The 18435-nt window shown below is 33.8% G+C and overlaps 4 protein-coding genes across 4 annotated transcripts; 2 read left to right on the plus strand and 2 right to left on the minus strand.

Annotated features, from left to right (window-relative positions):
- Nucleotides 1-296: 296 nt before the first annotated feature.
- On the minus strand, nucleotides 297-1271 carry LOC125878458 (21 kDa protein-like). Its single transcript, XM_049559715.1, has one exon. The coding sequence runs from the start codon at nucleotides 1187-1189 to the stop codon at nucleotides 569-571; it is 621 nt and encodes a 206-aa protein (XP_049415672.1). The 5' UTR covers nucleotides 1190-1271; the 3' UTR covers nucleotides 297-568.
- Nucleotides 1272-3095: 1824 nt separating this feature from the next.
- Nucleotides 3096-9751, minus strand: LOC125878454 (uncharacterized). The gene is made up of 8 exons (XM_049559712.1): nucleotides 9505-9751; nucleotides 9258-9404; nucleotides 6725-6822; nucleotides 6137-6209; nucleotides 5999-6059; nucleotides 5363-5448; nucleotides 5167-5256; nucleotides 3096-3441 (listed from the first exon to the last, which is right to left on the minus strand). The coding sequence occupies exons 1-8, from the start codon at nucleotides 9625-9627 to the stop codon at nucleotides 3379-3381; spliced, it is 741 nt and encodes a 246-aa protein (XP_049415669.1). The 5' UTR covers nucleotides 9628-9751; the 3' UTR covers nucleotides 3096-3378.
- Nucleotides 9752-10804: 1053 nt separating this feature from the next.
- LOC125842485 (non-specific lipid transfer protein GPI-anchored 7-like) lies at nucleotides 10805-11368 on the plus strand. Its single transcript, XM_049521783.1, has 2 exons — nucleotides 10805-11105; nucleotides 11266-11368. Exons 1-2 carry the CDS (start codon nucleotides 10805-10807, stop codon nucleotides 11322-11324), a joined length of 360 nt encoding a protein of 119 aa, XP_049377740.1. The 3' UTR covers nucleotides 11325-11368.
- A 3580-nt stretch (nucleotides 11369-14948) lies between these two features.
- On the plus strand, nucleotides 14949-18173 carry LOC125842486 (non-specific lipid transfer protein GPI-anchored 7-like). Its single transcript, XM_049521784.1, has 3 exons — nucleotides 14949-15358; nucleotides 15637-15681; nucleotides 17847-18173. Exons 1-3 carry the CDS (start codon nucleotides 15049-15051, stop codon nucleotides 17945-17947), a joined length of 456 nt encoding a protein of 151 aa, XP_049377741.1. The 5' UTR covers nucleotides 14949-15048; the 3' UTR covers nucleotides 17948-18173.
- The last annotated feature ends 262 nt before the right edge of the window (nucleotides 18174-18435 follow it).

Raw genomic sequence — 18435 nt, forward strand, 5'->3', positions numbered from 1 at the left:
TCTTGTGATCAACTAAATGAGTTGAGAATCATAAAGTCTCAGCGTCAAATTCCAACTAACATAAAAATATTAGGTAATTTATTTTTGTTCTATGATTCAAATCTTTAAGGACAGTTATTTCATATTTATGCTGGTGGGGGACAACTTATTAATACCTATGCTGGTGAGAGACAAGGTTATTGATACCTCTGCTGATGAGAGAAAAATTAATCATTATACGCAAACTAGCCTAAACACAACGAAAATATAGATGACACTAATAACTAATAAGTGAGAAAAAGTGAAAACGTAGTACAAAAACAAATACAAGCAAGGAGATTATATTATTACATTCACATATAGAAAACAAACTAAGCTGCACTATCTTCATTGCAGCTACAAAATTGAACCTTTTCACACAAACCTTGCTACAACAGTGAATATATATAATGTTACCACTACGCATAAATCCCCAAATTCATGCTTATGAAAATTCAAAAAAAAAAAAAACATGACCTATACACATCAAAACTTGCAACCTCATCACTGATCCGACTAATTCAAATTCACGCTCCCTGCTTCAGTCACATTAAGGACTAGGCCGGTGTCGATCCGCAAATCGATTAACCAAAGCAAGTGCATTACTAGTAACTTGTGCAACATGAAGTATTCTCAACCTTAAAGCAGCTTTCACATTTCCATTCATACCACGCCCTGAAAATCCATCAAGACAAGTATTTTCATCAGTAAGTGCAGCACTTACCCAAGTCTGTACATTACTAACATGCCACCTGAAATCCTGTCCAGTTGAAAATTGACCAGTATGTCCAAGTTCCGGAATTGATTTATTTATCTGATCGATACTATCACTCATAGTGTCCAAACAGTCCTTCACTGCTTGTTTTTCTCTTGGCTTTAGACCTCTCACTCTATTTAACTTCGATACGAATATCATAGTAGATTTTGCTTTGCTTAAACTAACTGATAAAGCAGCGTGAGCTAATTGCTGCTCACTCTGTTTAACAGTGTTGGCGAAAGCAGAGAGGCATTGGACACATAAAACAGGGTAAAGTGTGGCTTTACATGAAACTTTGATGAATTTTATGGCAGCTGGATTTGAGGTCATGGCTGATTTAGCCATGGTGTTATGAACAAGAAAACATTGGAGAGATAAGAATATTATTAGCAAGTGAAGACTATGGTTACTCATTGCTATTTTTCTTTTTCTCTTTTTAGTGTGGTGTACAAGAGTATGGTGAAGCTTTATATAGAATTTAAAAGGGTCCCTAGTTATTTTCTTTTAAAACACTCCATCTGTTGCAATTTACGTGATACAACTGAAATTTCAAATTTACGTGGCTTAATCCATATTCAACCCATTCGAATTTGATCCAATCCATCCATTTGCACACCTATACTTTCCTAACATGATTACAAAAGTTAGCAACAATATTCTAAAGTAAAACAAATGAAAATATCTTCCTCATTTTGGGTATAATCTACAAGTTTTCACATGCCCCTTTCCCTTTTGCTTTTGCCTCTTCTTTCTATGCAACATTTTAATCTTTCCACCTTTATATTTCTCACAAATATCTGCCATTGTATACTCTTTTTCTTTGCAACTTGTAATGTTGTCTATGTTTATGAAATTTTGTTGCCTTTTGGTGAAGAGGCGTGTGATCTATTGATCAAGAGTTCAAATTGTGAAAGCAATCACCAATATTTGTATTAGAGTAGACTATCTATATCACATTCGAATCCTGCGTGAATGTAAGATCCTTTAGGGTAGGCTGTCTATAGTAGACTCCTTGAGGCTTGAGGTGCGGTATTTTTTCCAAATATTATGTTGGAATACTTTATGCACCGAACTTTCTTTTTTATTTGTGATTGCCTCAAGCTTATCTCAAATTAGATAGACATGACCAAACTTTTAAGGTAACGTGGTAGATGTCTAAGCACACCAACGTGTGCCTTTTTACTTGGCATAAAGAAACTTGAGAATCAAGAGTACTTAAGATCAGTATTACAGCAAAACAGGATAAGTATAAGAGTCCACTAAATTAATCAAATTACGAAACTAATCTTTTATTAGGCAATTAATGCAAGAGAATCTTTGACCAACATGTGACTAGAAAAACATTGTGTAGTAAAAACAAAACTGATTACTTCCTGGATGATTCTTAAATTGAGAACAAAACCAAAAGACAAAACTGAATACATTTTTTTTTGTGATTTTGGTCTGTGCCTCGTGTCTCAAAATGTACCAATTGTTGAAAACAATAGTAACTCTGTTAATTGTTATTCATGTGGAGGGTCACCAACTAACCATTATTTTATGGTTGTACAGGCAATAATATACAAGAAGGAATCCGTACATATTTGCTAGAGGGGTCTGGTAATAGTACTCATACAAAAGTTCTGGCAGCCAGCTATGATGATATATACATATACAATTAATAGAAAGTAAAGAAGCACGTGATAATAATAGGCACAAAATAAGCATCCAGAAACCACCGGTGGTCGGGTGGAATGAATGAGATTTCTACGTCCTTAATTAGAAGTTAATGTTCGAGCCATGGGAACGAAAAAACTCTAATAGGGAGTGGTTCTCCCTTTATGAGCGTTCCGCGACACGAATTTGGACTAGCCAGGCCAATGGGTTTCAGAGTATACAAAAAAGCATACGAAGTGCCTATTTCAACTTTTATGCTGCATTGGGTAATTTTCACCTCTGTTTATGAAGCCATAAAAAACTGTTAAAATGTTCACTTTACAGCAAGACTTAAGACTTTGCCTATAACTGAAAACCATAATATATATGGTTGGCAGTTAACAATTAACATAGATCCAGCTTTGGGAACATCACCAACTCAGAATGCCTTGGTGATGGGTACTTATTATATTTCAACATCTAAAAGTTGTAGTATAAAGGAGATTACATTCTAGTAGTCCGGTGCACAAAGCATCTTGTATTCTTACAGGTTTCAAGGAAGGATTGTACCCCAGAGGGTGTGATATATGCAATCTACCCTAACACAAGAGTAGTTGCTAATTTCATAACTAAAACTCGTAACCTATATGTTTCACTGAGACAACTTTTTATGACTTTCCAGGCATTCAATAAACAATGTAATTGTCACTTTCAGTAAAAATAGGATTTCACACTTTCCAACATACAAGGAAGAAGAACATGAATTTTCAGTTACATGGTTTACTCATTCTTTTCACAAATGATGGGGATACTTTCTTCTTATTATTACAAGGGATACATTCTAAGTTCATATTCCTACAAAATTTTGTAATATACTACAACATTACTAAAATATAAATAACCAGAAATTCTCACCATTTCTCTGTATAAACATGAGAGACAAGAATTTGATAAGCTTAAGATGAAGCCTATACTGTTAAGTACTTCAGAACAAGTCCTCTCAGCTTTTCCATGTATTCTGCTGCTTGTTTCTGCGTTTCCAAAGGAAGATCAGTTCAAATTCAAGAGAGTAGTATATTTAAAGCTTCTACGCAAATTGATCACCAACAAATTATGCACTGATAAATAATAATGATGGTGTTGACATATAGCCATTGGCAAGCTTTCAACACATCCATCAGAAAGGAACACATATCTTTTAGAGATAAAAGTGAATCCAAGTGAATGTCAACCTCTATCCAAAAAAATAACAAGTTTGAACATCTGGGGAAGTTACTGCAAGATCCTATTTTATCATCTATCAGGTTTACCAAGAACATTTACTGAGTATCTGAAAAAATATTAGACAGACATTGTGGACCCTCGATGCGTGTGCATTATCAGTGCATATTTTTAGCATCTTTGAACTGTTCATCTTACATTTTCTTGCTTATCTTTTCAGTTCTTAACCTATCCTAACTTGTAATCATTTTTGTGTTTTTCATGCATGAGATGAGCTCAATGAGCTAAAATCCTTTGTTTATCCAGAAAATAACTTTCACGAGAGTAATCGGCTTATGCAGTTCAATTATATGATTGAATTCATCGTCCTTAAGCAATACTCAATCCACATGAACAATAATTTGACCATACTCAGCTAGTGCATAGAAGATGCACACAAAAGCATAAAGGTACTTATCATGTTCAATTTAAATTATGGATGTTTCTTTTTCTTGTATAAGCGACGAAGAGCAGATTCAAAAAGAAAAATAGCCAACGTGAAGATAACATAACTAGTTAAGTTTGAACTTGAATATACATTTTTCATAAGAGTTGTGGAGTGCAATTGGAAAAATCAGACATAATTTTCTGCTCTTTGTACATCTGTGTAATTTGTAAATGAAAGAGATTTTGCGAGTATCTTCCTAAAAGATATGGTGGAGAAACTATCAGACCCCAGAAAAGAGTTGAGAGGAGGAAAACCGATAAACTTTATCATAATTAGTCTAAACAAAGATGAACTAACAAAGAAATGATAGGAACTTCTACATATAACTCAGAGATTCCAGTGTCTCTTTTTATCGCACAAAGATTGAGAATTGATTGGCTATAAACTTCACTTCAAAGATTGTTAGACTGCTCAGGAATGTTGTAAGCTGATAATGGCAATTCACTTGCCACTACGAGGAACATTTAATAGATGCTGCCTCACCATTTCTACCCAACCAATTCTTTTTCTTTTTTATGACTGTGGTGTTCGGACCAGCTTATGCACACCTCGATTAATTCCATGGAAGACTTGCCACCTCCCACCAGCAACAAGTACCAGGCCCTAGTGTTTTTTTGGCTTCTGCTGGGATTTGAACCTAGACTTCATAGTTCTCAACCCACTTCATTGACCACTAAGTCATATCCTTGGGTGCCTACCCAACCAATTCTCAACCCAGAAAAGTACCTTACCGAAAAGAAAAAAAAATAAAATTCAACCTAGACAAGGTGTGCTTTCAGTATATTATTTTCTTTTGTTTGTTATATTACTATTAGAGAAAGCACAGCATAACCTTGAAGAACACTGAAATTTTAGAAAATTGTGTGGATTTATGTCAGTTATCGATGCTTATATAGTTCAAAAAGTTACTTCTTTTTCCTTTTTGAATCACATTTTTCTGCTTAAGTTTCAGTTATTTTATGTGATGTTTGCACCAGTGTCTTCACAAATATGCATCATCACTCCCACAGAACTTCTATCTACATTGTATGGAATTTGCTTTTCTCACCTGGTTAACACTATGTGCAGTTGCAATGTTTTCATCAAGAAGTGTCAACAAGGGTCTATTCAGTGCATTCCTCCCAACCAAATCCAATAGCTGCTCAGAAAATGGAATAATCCAAACTCAGCAATAAAACTAAGAGAATATACAAACCACACCCACACATAAAAAGAAGAAGCAGAATTTAGAAACTATCACATACAGTGGCCTTGACATCCTTTGAAGTCAAAATCTCAGTTAAGTTCTTCTTTGTTGCTACAAGATCTGCTTGCAATTTATCATAGGCTTCTGCAGGAAAAAAAAAATAGTACGGCGGGATGTCAAAAGTACTCTACAGGATAACTTATTGAGACTTCATCCTCAACTGTATCTGGGACTGTGGGACATGTATGCCTATGTTATGCATATTGCTTGAACCCCACCCCCCTTCTAGCCCCATGTTAATCATGTGATAATCCAACATGATTTTAGTGTGATCCAGGAGACTTACCGGGTTTGGTTAATTCACCTAGGTATGTTGACTATAACTATAGCCGAGTCTACTGTCACGAAGCATAGGTTATCTAGACTCTCTTATTTCTATATAACGATAAGAAAACTTGGTAATTGTGCGAGATATACTATAGTGGAGTACTAAAATATATGTGTATATTATACTATACATTTGTTAGTCATGTCTCTGCAACCACATATGTACTCCTAGGTATCTCCGAAACTTAAGAATTAGATGATGCAGAATCCGACTTCTAGATCTTCTCATATACCTTTACTCATTTCCATGTAAAATAGTCTGGAAATATCTAATAAAAGAGCAAACTAAATAGTCAATTTATCAGACCTGTTGCTTCTTGCAGGGCCTTTTGCAGTGCTTCCAGTTCAATTAATCTGTCTTCCACGGCCTGCGAAATATCATGGTCAGTGTCATTTCACTAACGTATCTGTCTCATGCTAAGTCGAGTAAATGGTCAGTAAAAACCTGAGTTTTGTTTACAGAAAAGCGCAGCTTTCCAAGTTCGACTTGCAGATGGTCAAAAAATTCTTTGTTCAATCTGCAAACTAAGATATGTTAGAAATTTTCAAGTAAAGAAGATGAAGACTATAGCAGAGACAGACAAGAAATCCATGCAATTTGATGTTATAAAAGTCTTGTCTCAGTTCCTCTAGAAAATGTTCGCAAACTTTACATTGGGTGAGGTACCAATACTTTCTCAAATTTGGCAACCACATAAATGTCAAGAAAATGGTCGATAAAAAAGAAATATTCATCTCTTTGTTAAGAGGCAAAAAATTGATCTTTATACAAAGTCTATAATTTTACATTTTTTTCTTTTTCTGCACAAGTTTTCAAAATACAGACTCGAAATACATGTGCATTTTCATAATCAGAGAACGATCAAAAGCAAAAGGCCGCAATTTTGAATATTCGACTGTCTAATAACATATCAGAGCTGAATCTGAACTTATGCCGCGAAGATTCGAACAACTTATAGCATTTTCTGGCTTTGACGCAAGAACAGTAAATTTTGACCACCTAAGCTGTGACATTGGAGAGTAGATAACTCACCGTGGTCTCATTCTTGCAATCTCAAACTCAATCTCTTGAGCTTCAGTGTCAAGAAAAAACTCCACAAGCCCTTCCACTGTATCCGGAATCACTCGTGACTATGATCAGGACGAAAAGAACATATTAGACAAACATATACATTACAAATGCATCCAAAACAAAATGTGAAGAGATACAAAGATGTCTTAATGACTACTCCACAAATTGTTGCAGACCTATATACTCTCTCCATTTCAATTTTGTTTGTCTAATTTTGACTTGACACGGTGTAAAGAAGACTTTTGATTTTTGTAGTCTTAAACTAAAGATACGTAGAATGTACCAAAATATTCTTTAATCTTACCATCTTAAACATGTTATGTGGAAAGTTATCATTAAAGAGTTGTCAAAAAGGGAAAAAGAGACATTCTTTTTCAAACGGACTAAAAAAGAAAGTAGGCTAAATAAACTGAAACGACGGGAGTAATAAATAAATGTTCTTTTCTAGCAGGTTAATATGAAGTGGTAACATCAATTTTAACTTGTTTTCAAGTAGTCCGTTTTAGATTCAACTCTTTATCAACAAAAAAATGTCCACGTACTTGGCTGTTAGGATCAAGCGTTTACCATCATGCCAACATCCTGCCCATGGCAACAGTGGCGGACCCAGGATTTTCACGAAGTGACTTCAAGATATAAAAATATACCTAATATTATTTGTAATTTTTATGAGGCTAACAACATACATATCTGACTATACTAAACAATGTTAATACATTTGAAAAAAAATTACATTGACTTATGAATGAGACGGTAAATAACAAGATGGACGAAAAACTAGGCTTCAATATAAACTAAGAAAATAAAAGAATATTATGAATGTTTTCTCTTCATTCAACATTTAACAAATAAAAACAAAATATTAAACAAAATAATTATAACCTTAATTTCAGAATCGAATACATAGAAATATACCTAATATTATTTGTAATTTTTTGTTGATTTTAGAATGATAAGGGATTTTTTAGTTGAAGAAATAAAAAATAACCACAATAATCATATATGTATATATAAAGACTAGAATCAAGAGCGAAAAACATTCAACAAAGAAGAAGACAAAAGGGTTTTTAGAATTGATAATAATAGGGATTAGTGCTTTTTTGGTTGAGTTTTTTTTAAAAAAAAAAAAAATTAAAAACAAAAAGGACAAAAGTTGTTGACTATTGGACTTTTAATTGTAAAAGTAAAAAGTTGTTCTACTTTTTATAGTTTCTAAGTAACTAAAAGGACAAAAGTTACACCTACATAGAAGACAAAACTGTGTGTGAACGTTTTATATATAAAAAAAACAAATTAAAACTAAAATGTGGCAATGGGGATTCGATCCAGGGTTGGCTGGGAAAATTGAACCCTTCAACCACTCGGCTAAGCTTCAGACTTGTGTTAGTGGGTTCAAAATTTAATATATACATATAAAATTTTAAAAACTGATTAAATATACATATATATACAGTGTTATTTTTCAACGAAGTGGGTTCATATGAACCCACTTGAACCACTGTAGGTCCGCCCCTGCATGGCAAGGCCCACGAGGGCAGAGGCGTATCTAGAGGGGGTGCCGTGGGTTCACGTGAACCCATGCTCCCCTCTCTAGATCATGTGTAGTAGTGTTATATTTTTTAAAAAATATTTAAATATAGATGTGTGAACCCATGTTCAAAGTATATTATATAATAATGCGATGATGATTGGGTGCACCTTTCTAAGTGAGGATATAAATTTAAGCCTTATATCTATCTTGTCTCTGTGAGTAACACTTTTCCAAGTGGTTATCGGTTACACTTTTGACGTTTCAGCTAATTTTGCTTTTGTTTTTTTTCTTTAATCGTTCAAAATTTTCAAGTGTGTTACATTGAAAATTCCTAAAAAATTTAACATTGTAAATTTTTTATATAATTAAATCAAATGTGTATATTAACATTTAAAACTATTAGTATTATACATTTTGAATCTATAATTTTTAAAATTTAATGGTTCATATACGAACTAAAAGTCAAATTGATCAAATTTATATTTAAAATATATTTTTTCGTAATCGTGCACCCATCTAACCGAAATCCTAGATACGCCTCTGCACGAGGGGCTGGGTGGTCCAGGTCGTAGTCATGATCGAACATGGCGCTGGCATGGTGGACTTAGTTAAGAAATAAAATTGCGCATTTACTATCAAAATTAGCTTTTGGTAATGATAAGTGTCTGATCCTAACATTGGCACAAGACATAGAATCATTCTAGGCACATTGAGTAGCTTGTACTGGCCTAATATAAATAAAAACAGGAGTGAAGCTGCAGGTCTGCTTACACTACGGATTCAGCAGAACCCATATAAAAATCTACTTAGTATGTATTAATAATTTATTCACAATCCATTAAGTTGCTTCTTCTAGAATCAGAAGTTTATAAACTCAAAATCCTTACTCCGCTTCATAAAATGTTCGCTCCAATCATTTTAAATTGTTAGATAAGATGGTAACTTCAATTCGACAAAAATTACCTCACGAAGAACTCTGCGACGCTCTTTCTCTTCACGAACTTGCCGTTCAAATTCTTCTCTGGCCGCAGCGTCATTCTCAAGGCGTCTCTGGAACTCGAGTCGGGCTATATGACCCGTTTGGGCCGGACCCAATAAACCATCTGGGTCCTGTAATCATAAATCAAAATTCACCAATTTTATCATGTACTTAGCAAATTATTACTGAAAGGGGAGTGGGAAGTGAAAGGAAATTAAAAAGAGAAATTACCCATTCTAGTCTACCAGCACAACGAATTGGGTTTACGAAAGTTTTGGGTTTTACGAATTTGGGCCTGTAGAATTGAGCTCCAATGGCGAAATTAGCAAAGCTGCTGCTGAATGCTGCGGCCATTATTGAGAGCTTTTGAATGTCTGGTTATTGAGTTTAGTTAGTTTCGAGGTGCTCTATCCGTTTAGAAATGCGCACCAAAAGATACTCTTATCTACAATTTTTTTCCGTAGGATCCAGTCGTTTTAACTTGTTTGTTATATCTTTAGTCTATTTCATTAAAAAACTTTAGTTGAAAATCGTAAATTTAGAAGTTCTTTTTTATCTTTTTAAAATTTATATCACATTAAAATAGAACAAACAAATTAAAGTAATATATATATACACTAGATATGGAACTCCGTGCCAGCACGGGGCCCAATATATGTTATTGTTTTTGTTTTAATTTATGTGGTACCTACAAGGAGAGAAAATTCANTATTTTCCTTCTCTTTTTTCAAATTACAAAAGTCTCTTAAAAATTATGAATTTCGGATAGTAGTGGACTTTCGGATACATCACTGAACTTCCAGATACATCACTGAACTTCATAATACATTAGTGGACATCCGTATATATAGGTGAGGGATGTATTCGAGGAGGGAGGAATGTATAAGAGAGGTGATATGACATCCAGATACATAGGAAAGTAATGTATTCGAGAGGGGAGGAATGTATCAGAGAGGGGATTAGATCTGAATACATAGAGGAGGGATGTGAGAGGAATAATGATGTATCCGAGAGGGAAGTGATGTATTCGAGAGAGGATTTTTGAATTTTAAAAAAAATAATAGGAAATTTTAAAGATCATGATAAAATAAGATGTGCATTTGGGTAATTGTTCCTTTTTTTTGTAACATATAAAATGATAAGTGTGTCATTTCTTTTGGAGCGGATTAAAAAGAAATGTATTGTTATATAAACTAAATCAAGAAAATATATATTTGGTAAACACTTACTTTTATCATGTGTTCATACCAAATTATATAAATTTACCATCTTTGGACTCTAGCCACCAAGGGAAAACAATCATTTGATCATAATCGTGCAAAGCAGTTTTGTTTTATTTCTAATTAAATAATCTATTATTTCTCAATTTGTGATTATTTTTTTCATATTCAATTCAGGATCATGTAGCGCACAGTTTGTTTAATATTTATATTGAACAAATAAAAATGTATGAAAATGCAGAATTTCTGGAGGAAAAAAAAAAGTAGCATATCAGCTTTTCCGTGCAAACTGAAAAATCAAACAGAGAAAAATGTTCTCCTCCAAATTTTCGTGGCTGATCACGGCGGCGCTACTGTCGGCAATCATCACGGATGCCCAAACGACGTCGTGTGCTTCTAAACTAGTCCCCTGTGCACCTTTCCTCAACTCAACGTCCAACCCATCGGCTTCTTGTTGTGACCCACTCAGAGAAGCCGTGAACAAAGATCTTCAATGTATCTGCAAACTTTTCGAAAATCCCACTTTATTGCCTTCTCTCGGTATTAATGTTACTCAAGTTATTGCACTTCTCAAAAACTGTAACATTCCTGGCGATGTTAACACTTGTAAAGGTACGATTTAACCCCCCGGATTTCCATTTTTTTCTGAAATTGAGATTTGAATTGGACTCAATTTTTTTGGATCTGGAGTTGATTACTCTGTTTTTACTTTGATCGAAGCAAAATCTCTACTTCAAATCTGATATTTTTCAATTTCGATTACTTCTTGCAGCTGGTGGTCCAAGTTCTCCTTCTCCTTCTAAAGGAGCGTCACCAGGTAAATGTGATTGAATTGCTCATTGTTTTAACTTTGTTACCTCAGATCAAGTTCTGTCTGCGTACACTCTCTTCTCTTCTCCTCATATCCATTCTGTGATTAAATATTGAGTATATTGAACCACTAAGTTCGGGGAGGTCAGGGATGATTCATCTTGCCAAATGTCAATGTCTTCTTGGTTGCATCAAATTTATCTAGTGCAATTTACATTTTTATGTGATTTTTGAGTCATTACATATGAACAAGTTTATTCCATGCATCTTCGTAGGAGAGTGACTAGGCGTGTTCATCCCATGCATATTCCAAGGATAGTGACTAGGCTTGTTCATCCTATATGATGGTGTAATATATCACAAATATAAAATATTACCGTTGAAAATAAAATGACAAAAATGACTAAATAAATCTTTAGGCTAAGACGCGGATATTTTGCTCTCTTTAAGAAGATTCATGCCTACTGCGGCATAATCTACACTGATCCAGCAGTAACACTCTTGACTTGTCCCCTCCAGGATACAACAGCCTAACAATGTTGTACAACTCAAGAAACTCCGAATTAGTTGAAGAGTCCAAAGCTCCACAACAAAAACACATTCCTTCAATAACATATAATTACTCTCTTTTGTATATAGTGAATATAGTTGAAGACTTAAAAATAATTTTCTATGTCTCAACTCTCTCTTTCACTACACTAATCTCAATAAACACAATACAATACTACTCAGTACTCATATTTGGCTAACACNAGATCTGCCCATATATTTATGCACCTCCTTTTATATATATATATATATAAATTCAATCAAAACATTCGAATGCCCGGGCACTCCTCTATTATACATAGAGCTGCCCATATATTTATAAGGCATATACATATATTGGACCCTAAACTTGACTTCAAATTTTAATTTTGACCTCCAATTTTCATAGTGCACAAATAGACACTTTAACTATCTAACCTTTTAATAAATAAACACGCGAATTCTACTTGGCAAAACGCGTGATGTGCACGTATTCTGCGCAAGTTAGGAGTAATTTTCGAGTCCCACAACAGTAAAAAAATGCTGAAATGACAACTCTACCCCCCGGATTCCGGCCAATCTCCAGCAACCCAAAACCTCCGTTCATTTTCTTCTTTTTCAGGCAAAACGCCACCAAATACCCAGCTGTTCTCCTTCTTCCTCACACCGGAACACAACCCATGAAGCGAACGAGATTTGAGCTTGCTAAACCCACCAAATACCCGACCCCAAACCCATCAGATCCGCCATCTCCGGCGAGAATCCAAATGACCCCCAAACCCCATGAAAACAGATCCAACAACCACAAACACCTAAACCAAGAAGCCAACCATCAACAAACCTCTAAGCTCCGTCAAACAATGAGCTCCAAGCTCTAAAAATCATTAGGAGGAATTAATTTTGATTCTTGTATATAAATTAAAATTAATTTTTAATTTTTTTTATTTCTAAAATGACGTGTAAAATATTTAATTAGTTGGCAGCCATTGAGTGACTCACTAACACACGTTGGAGCGTTTGCATTTCACGCTCTTTCACTGCAAAAATCGTGTGTTTATTTATTTAAAAGTTAGATAGTTAAAGTGTCTGTTTGTGCACTTTGAAAGTTGGAGGTCAAAGTTAAAATTTGAAGCCAAGTTTAGGATCCAATATATATATTATGCCTATTTATAATATAGATTGAACCAATGGTGTTTTTAATTCACAAAATTAATTATAGTTGATAGTGGAACAAATCTGAAAACTTTTACTATTTTTTTTCTAAACAACTCCAAAAAGCCAAAAGAGAATAAAGTGATTAAGGGAGTATGATCGTAATTAATGAGTGGATTTTTGTCAATGGATGACATAGCTGTCATTCCAAGTAATAAAAAAAAATTGATCAAGTTTCTTTAGTCTCTGTCCATGTACAATCTATCTTTATTCTTGACACATAACCATCAGAATTAAGTTTATAATTAATTATATAAGGATTTAGAGTTAAAAGTAGAATAAGAGTGACAAATACATTTCTATTTTATACGTTATATAATTTTATTAGAACACGATATCTTCGAGTTAGATGATACATGATATAGGGGCATATCATTGATTCATGTGAAATAAAAAGTTATTTTCAATGTAAAAACGAGAGAAGCAAATTGAGTAAAAAAATATTTGAACTTTAGCCAGCAAGGAAAGTCAATCATTTGATCATGATCGTGTCGAGCAGTTATGTTTAATATCTAATTAAACCATCTTTTATTTCTCAAATCATGATTATTACTTTTATATATTCAATTATGATCATGTAGCGCACTTTTGTTTATTTTTTTTAGGCCACGTTCTTTTCTTCTTATAATAAATAATAGAATAATAATATTGGGATATATATAGTAGCTATTAACCTTCTCCTTACTAATGAAGTTTTTATAGAATTTTTAAATTTTGTAGAGTAAAATTAGATATTAAAAACTTAGTAAAATATATAAGTCATACCTCATACTAACAATTTATATTTTAAATCCATCTGATTATTAAAATTTTAACAAAAGATATTTAACCAACTATGTTAGATAAAAAAAAAACTTATATTAATAATTTACTTTAACTGTTTTTAAATTAAGTAAAAAAAGTTTATGGCATAATACATAAATTGGACCCTAAACTTGGCTTCAAATTTTAAGTATGACCTCTAACTTTCATAGTGCACAAGTAGACACTTTAACTATCCAATTCTTAAACAAAAAAACACGCGAATTCAACAGCCAAATTGTGTGATATACAAACGCCCTACGTGGCTTATTGAGCCACTCAGTGGCTGCCACGTAATTAAAAAATTACACGTATTTTATAATTAAAAAAAAAGAAGAAATTAAAATACAAAAGGGTAGGGTCGTATTTTCTTTTCCCAATTTGCTCGATTTTCACTCAACATCAGCGGAGCCCTAGCTCTAATTTCTTTGCAAATCAAAGTAAAATTGTGAAGATTTGTGGTCAAAGTTCTTATCTTTTGGATTATGTGTTGTTCTTCCTCAATTTAGTCTGGTTATGTTAATTTTTGCTTTTTGAAAGTTATTTTTGGTAGAAGCTGTCATCATGAGTGTAAATTCACTTTTTTTTATACATGAATTACTTACAGACCAAGAAATCTTCATTATAGCTCTTTTTACACAATGACAAAAAAAAATTAGAAGCCATTACATAAAAAAGGATCAGAAATTGTGCACAAAAAGAGAAAAAAAGCTTGAGTACTAGAATTAGGAAGAAGAAGAAGAAAAATGGGATTTAGATTTGAAAAAAATAAAGATATATTTAAAAGGGATTCATTAAGGGTAAAATTGTCATTTTCACTTTTTTTTTTTTTTTTTTTTTTACTATTGTGGGCCTCGAAAAATACCCCTGACGTGCCTGAATTGCGTCTCAATCACGCGTTATGCTAGGTTGGATTCGCGTGTTTTTTTATTTAAGAATTGAATAGTTGAAGTGCCTACTTGTGCATTTTGAAAGTTAGAGGTCATACTTAAAATTTAAAGCTAAATTTAGGATCCAATTTATGTATTATGCCAAAGTTTATTAATGTAATCAATTAACATGAAATGGACAGACAATAGACCGTGCATGTGCATTTCTATGAAGGTAAGCAATTAATTCCAACAAGAAATCTCCTCACTCATCTAAAGGGAAAAAAGTAGTGAACACCTTTTCTGTGCAAAAGTGAAAAATCATACAGAGAAAAATGCTCTCCTCCAAACTCTCCTGGCTGATCACGGTGGCTATCATGGCGGCGCTACTGTCGGCAACCACCACAGAGGCACAAACGCCGTCGTGTGCTTCTAAACTTGTCCCCTGTGCACCTTTCCTCAACTCAACCAAACCACCGGCTTCTTGCTGTGACCCACTAAGAGAAGCCGTGACCAAAGATCTTCAATGTCTCTGCAATCTTTACGAAAATCCCGCTTTGTTGGTTTCTCTCGGTATTAACGTTACTCAAGCTATTGGACTTCCTAAGTACTGTAATATCCCTGGCGATGTTACCGCTTGTAAAGGTAGGATTTAACCCCAGATTTTGAAATGGGGATCTGAATTGAGGCTCAATTTTTTGCATTTGGAGTTGATAACTATGTTTTTACATGGATCGAAGTAAGAATTATACTTCAAATCTGATATTTTTCATTTTTGATTCTCTGTTCATCTCTAATCTGGGAATGGTAAGTAATTTTGTTCGATGACTAATTGGGGCGTAAATTATTTCTGTTTTAACATGTAACTGTCATGATCGATTTTCGCATTAATTTGATTATTATTATTATTTTTTTGTCTACAGCGGCTGCTCCAAGTTCAAGTTCTCCTTCTGAGAAAACGCCACCAGGTAACTGAGATTGAATTGCTCGTTGTTTCAACTTTGTTAACACTGAGTTAATAGTAGTCAATTATGAACAATTTTGGAGTATGCATCAATTTGATTTGATTTTTTATTAATTATTGAACCTTGCTCCTTTGAATTTTACTGAATCGTGATCCATAGGTGTTTCTAGTTCCATTCATTTTTGCTTGGCCTTATTCAACTTTGCTCCTTTAGTAGTGTTTGTTTTACTAATTATACTTATTAATTATGCTTTGAAAAACTGTTTGACTACTGGTACTTAAAGGATAATTTTGGAAGAAAAAATGTTGAGGGGTTATTTTCACAAATATTTTGATTGAATCAGTTTGAAAAGAAAAAATAATAGTATTTTCACACGAAAGCTTTCCAGTATTTCAGTCAGAATTTGTTTCCCACCATTTGTTTTCCCAGTAAGCTGGTTCGGTGGGAAATGGTGGAAAAATTATGTTTTAAAACGCAAATTTCCCATTGATTCGCGGTGGAAAACATCTGCTTCTAGTATTGGGTGAAGCCAAGGTTACAACTTTATAGGTTTAGTTTATTTTTGCTTTTAGCATTAGCCGAAGCTTAAGATTTCAACTTTATTAATTAAGTTTCTTCCAGATTTTAGCCTAGGCAAAGCCAAGATTTCAACTTAATAGGTTAGAATTTTAGAATGCATATTCGGGCTTCTAGCTTGTGGAACTATACTGGGTATATTGTTGTTGATGTTGTATCCGAATTTCTAGTTCCACACCTGCTTTTATGGCGTTATAGGACAGCCTTTGTTAAATTTAAATTATAGCACAAAAATTCGAAGGTTGACTTGCTAACGCTGTCCTTGTTCAATAATTCAGAAATTTGATAACATAGCTATATTCCTTGACCTTTTCAAACTATTAAATAAGTTTTCACCAAGTAACTTGTCATATACGATCTTTGAAATGAGACAAAACATATATTGTGTTCCTTTTTCAAAACAAGAAATTGAGTAGATTGCGATATACTATAAATTTGTGGTCCATCAAGAATATTTATGCTGGACTTATAGATGCACTCTACATGTTTTGTTCATTCTGTGTTGTGATGAAATTTCCTTAGATGTCAAATTAATTTGGTGTCAGACATATAAACCTTTTTAGTAGTGTCTATCTTTGTTTGCACCTTCGACGATTAGTGGGATAAACAAAAATAAAAATATTGAATAACATCGGGTGAGAAATCAAATTTCCCGTTCTTCCTGTTTTAATCAAGTTTCTCTAAGGTTGCAAAAATACTTTACATTTTCCCCAGACACGATCATTAATTATTTCCAGTGAGGACTTAAGTTGAAGTGTTTGGCCTGATTCTTATTTCTTAGTGGGGTTCAATCAATTTTATGGTGTTCAATCAATCTTAGATCTACAGCCAAAAAAATTGACCTACTTTGTTAAGCTTAATTTGAGGAATCGAGCTGTTTCTTAAGAGAAAAAGTCATTCATGGTGGAAATGAAAATGTTCCGACTTCAGTAATTATTAAGAGAGGCATTCGTCTCAATATTAAGAATCTTGTTCTTTCTTATCCAATAAGCCATTGGAATTATACAGAGCAGTTTCTCTTGGATGTTGCTTAGCTATGTAATAAGTTTTTAAAGTCTTTTTTATGCCCTTACCCCTGATCGCTTTGTCTTTCTAGAGTAAGTTCACTTTTCTTCTGTTTTCCTCCTCTTGAGTCATGCCGATTGAAGGTTTTTACAACGCTGGCAAATAAAAGAAGAATGGAGATAGAGGATGACAATATTTATTATTGCAACTTCTGCCGAGTAATATTTTACCTCGTTTAATGTTATGTGCCCCAGGTACTCTGAGATTTTGTGGCAGTTTGGAGTGGAATGTGGCATATTTGTTATGCTACTCGACTAATGATCATAATTTTACTACTTGTGTGTGGGAGTATCTTGTTTAGGACTTTAGACATTTTAGTCATTGACCTGGACATGAGGATTTGCCAAATGGAGAACGGAAACATCTGTCTAAATCATATGCATCCATCTCTTCCTCTTTTTGAATTTATCTCCCAGTAAAATGTAGATTCGAGATTATGTTAATTTTGTTTGGCTTACATATTGATTCATGTTTAATTTGCATTGCATTCTTGCTAACAATATTTTTCTCTTGATGAAACTTTACAGTCACCACCCCAGCTTCAAAAGATAAAAACGGAGTGAGCACGGTTGCATGGACTGGAATGTCAAGCTTACTCATGCTCTTTGCTTCTTTCGTGCTTGCTTAGTTCACCGAGTATGTCCTTCATGTATTGAGGAAATGTTGATGAATTTCTTTGTTCCAGTGTTTATTTAGGGAATTGACAGATTGCACTCTAAGACTTGATCACTTTTATTCTCTGAAGTTTCCCATTGTATTATCTGTTGAGATGAACTAAATTGATGTATGAGTTATAGTGCATACTTTGTGTTTGCATGTTCTTGATGTATTTATGGGGTATTTTTTCCTCCCTACCCAAGAGCTTCCATCCTTTTTCTCCCTAGGTGACTCGAACTCACAACTTTTGAGTTGGAAGTGAGGGGTGTTTACCATCGGACCAACTCCCTCTCATCATTCATGGCGTATATTAAGTGAAATGTGGCACGTTATAATAATAGAAAGGGCCTTTTTTCTTCTCTAGTCATTATTCTTGGCATTAGAAAGCAGGAACACAAAATGTACCATAGAAAGCTTTTACTCTTTAAAAGCTTCATATGCATCTTGTTTTAACTCGTG

The sequence above is a fragment of the Solanum stenotomum genome, chromosome 10 (genome assembly GCF_019186545.1).
Source record: "Solanum stenotomum isolate F172 chromosome 10, ASM1918654v1, whole genome shotgun sequence".
In the NCBI taxonomy this organism is placed as follows: domain Eukaryota; kingdom Viridiplantae; phylum Streptophyta; class Magnoliopsida; order Solanales; family Solanaceae; genus Solanum; species Solanum stenotomum.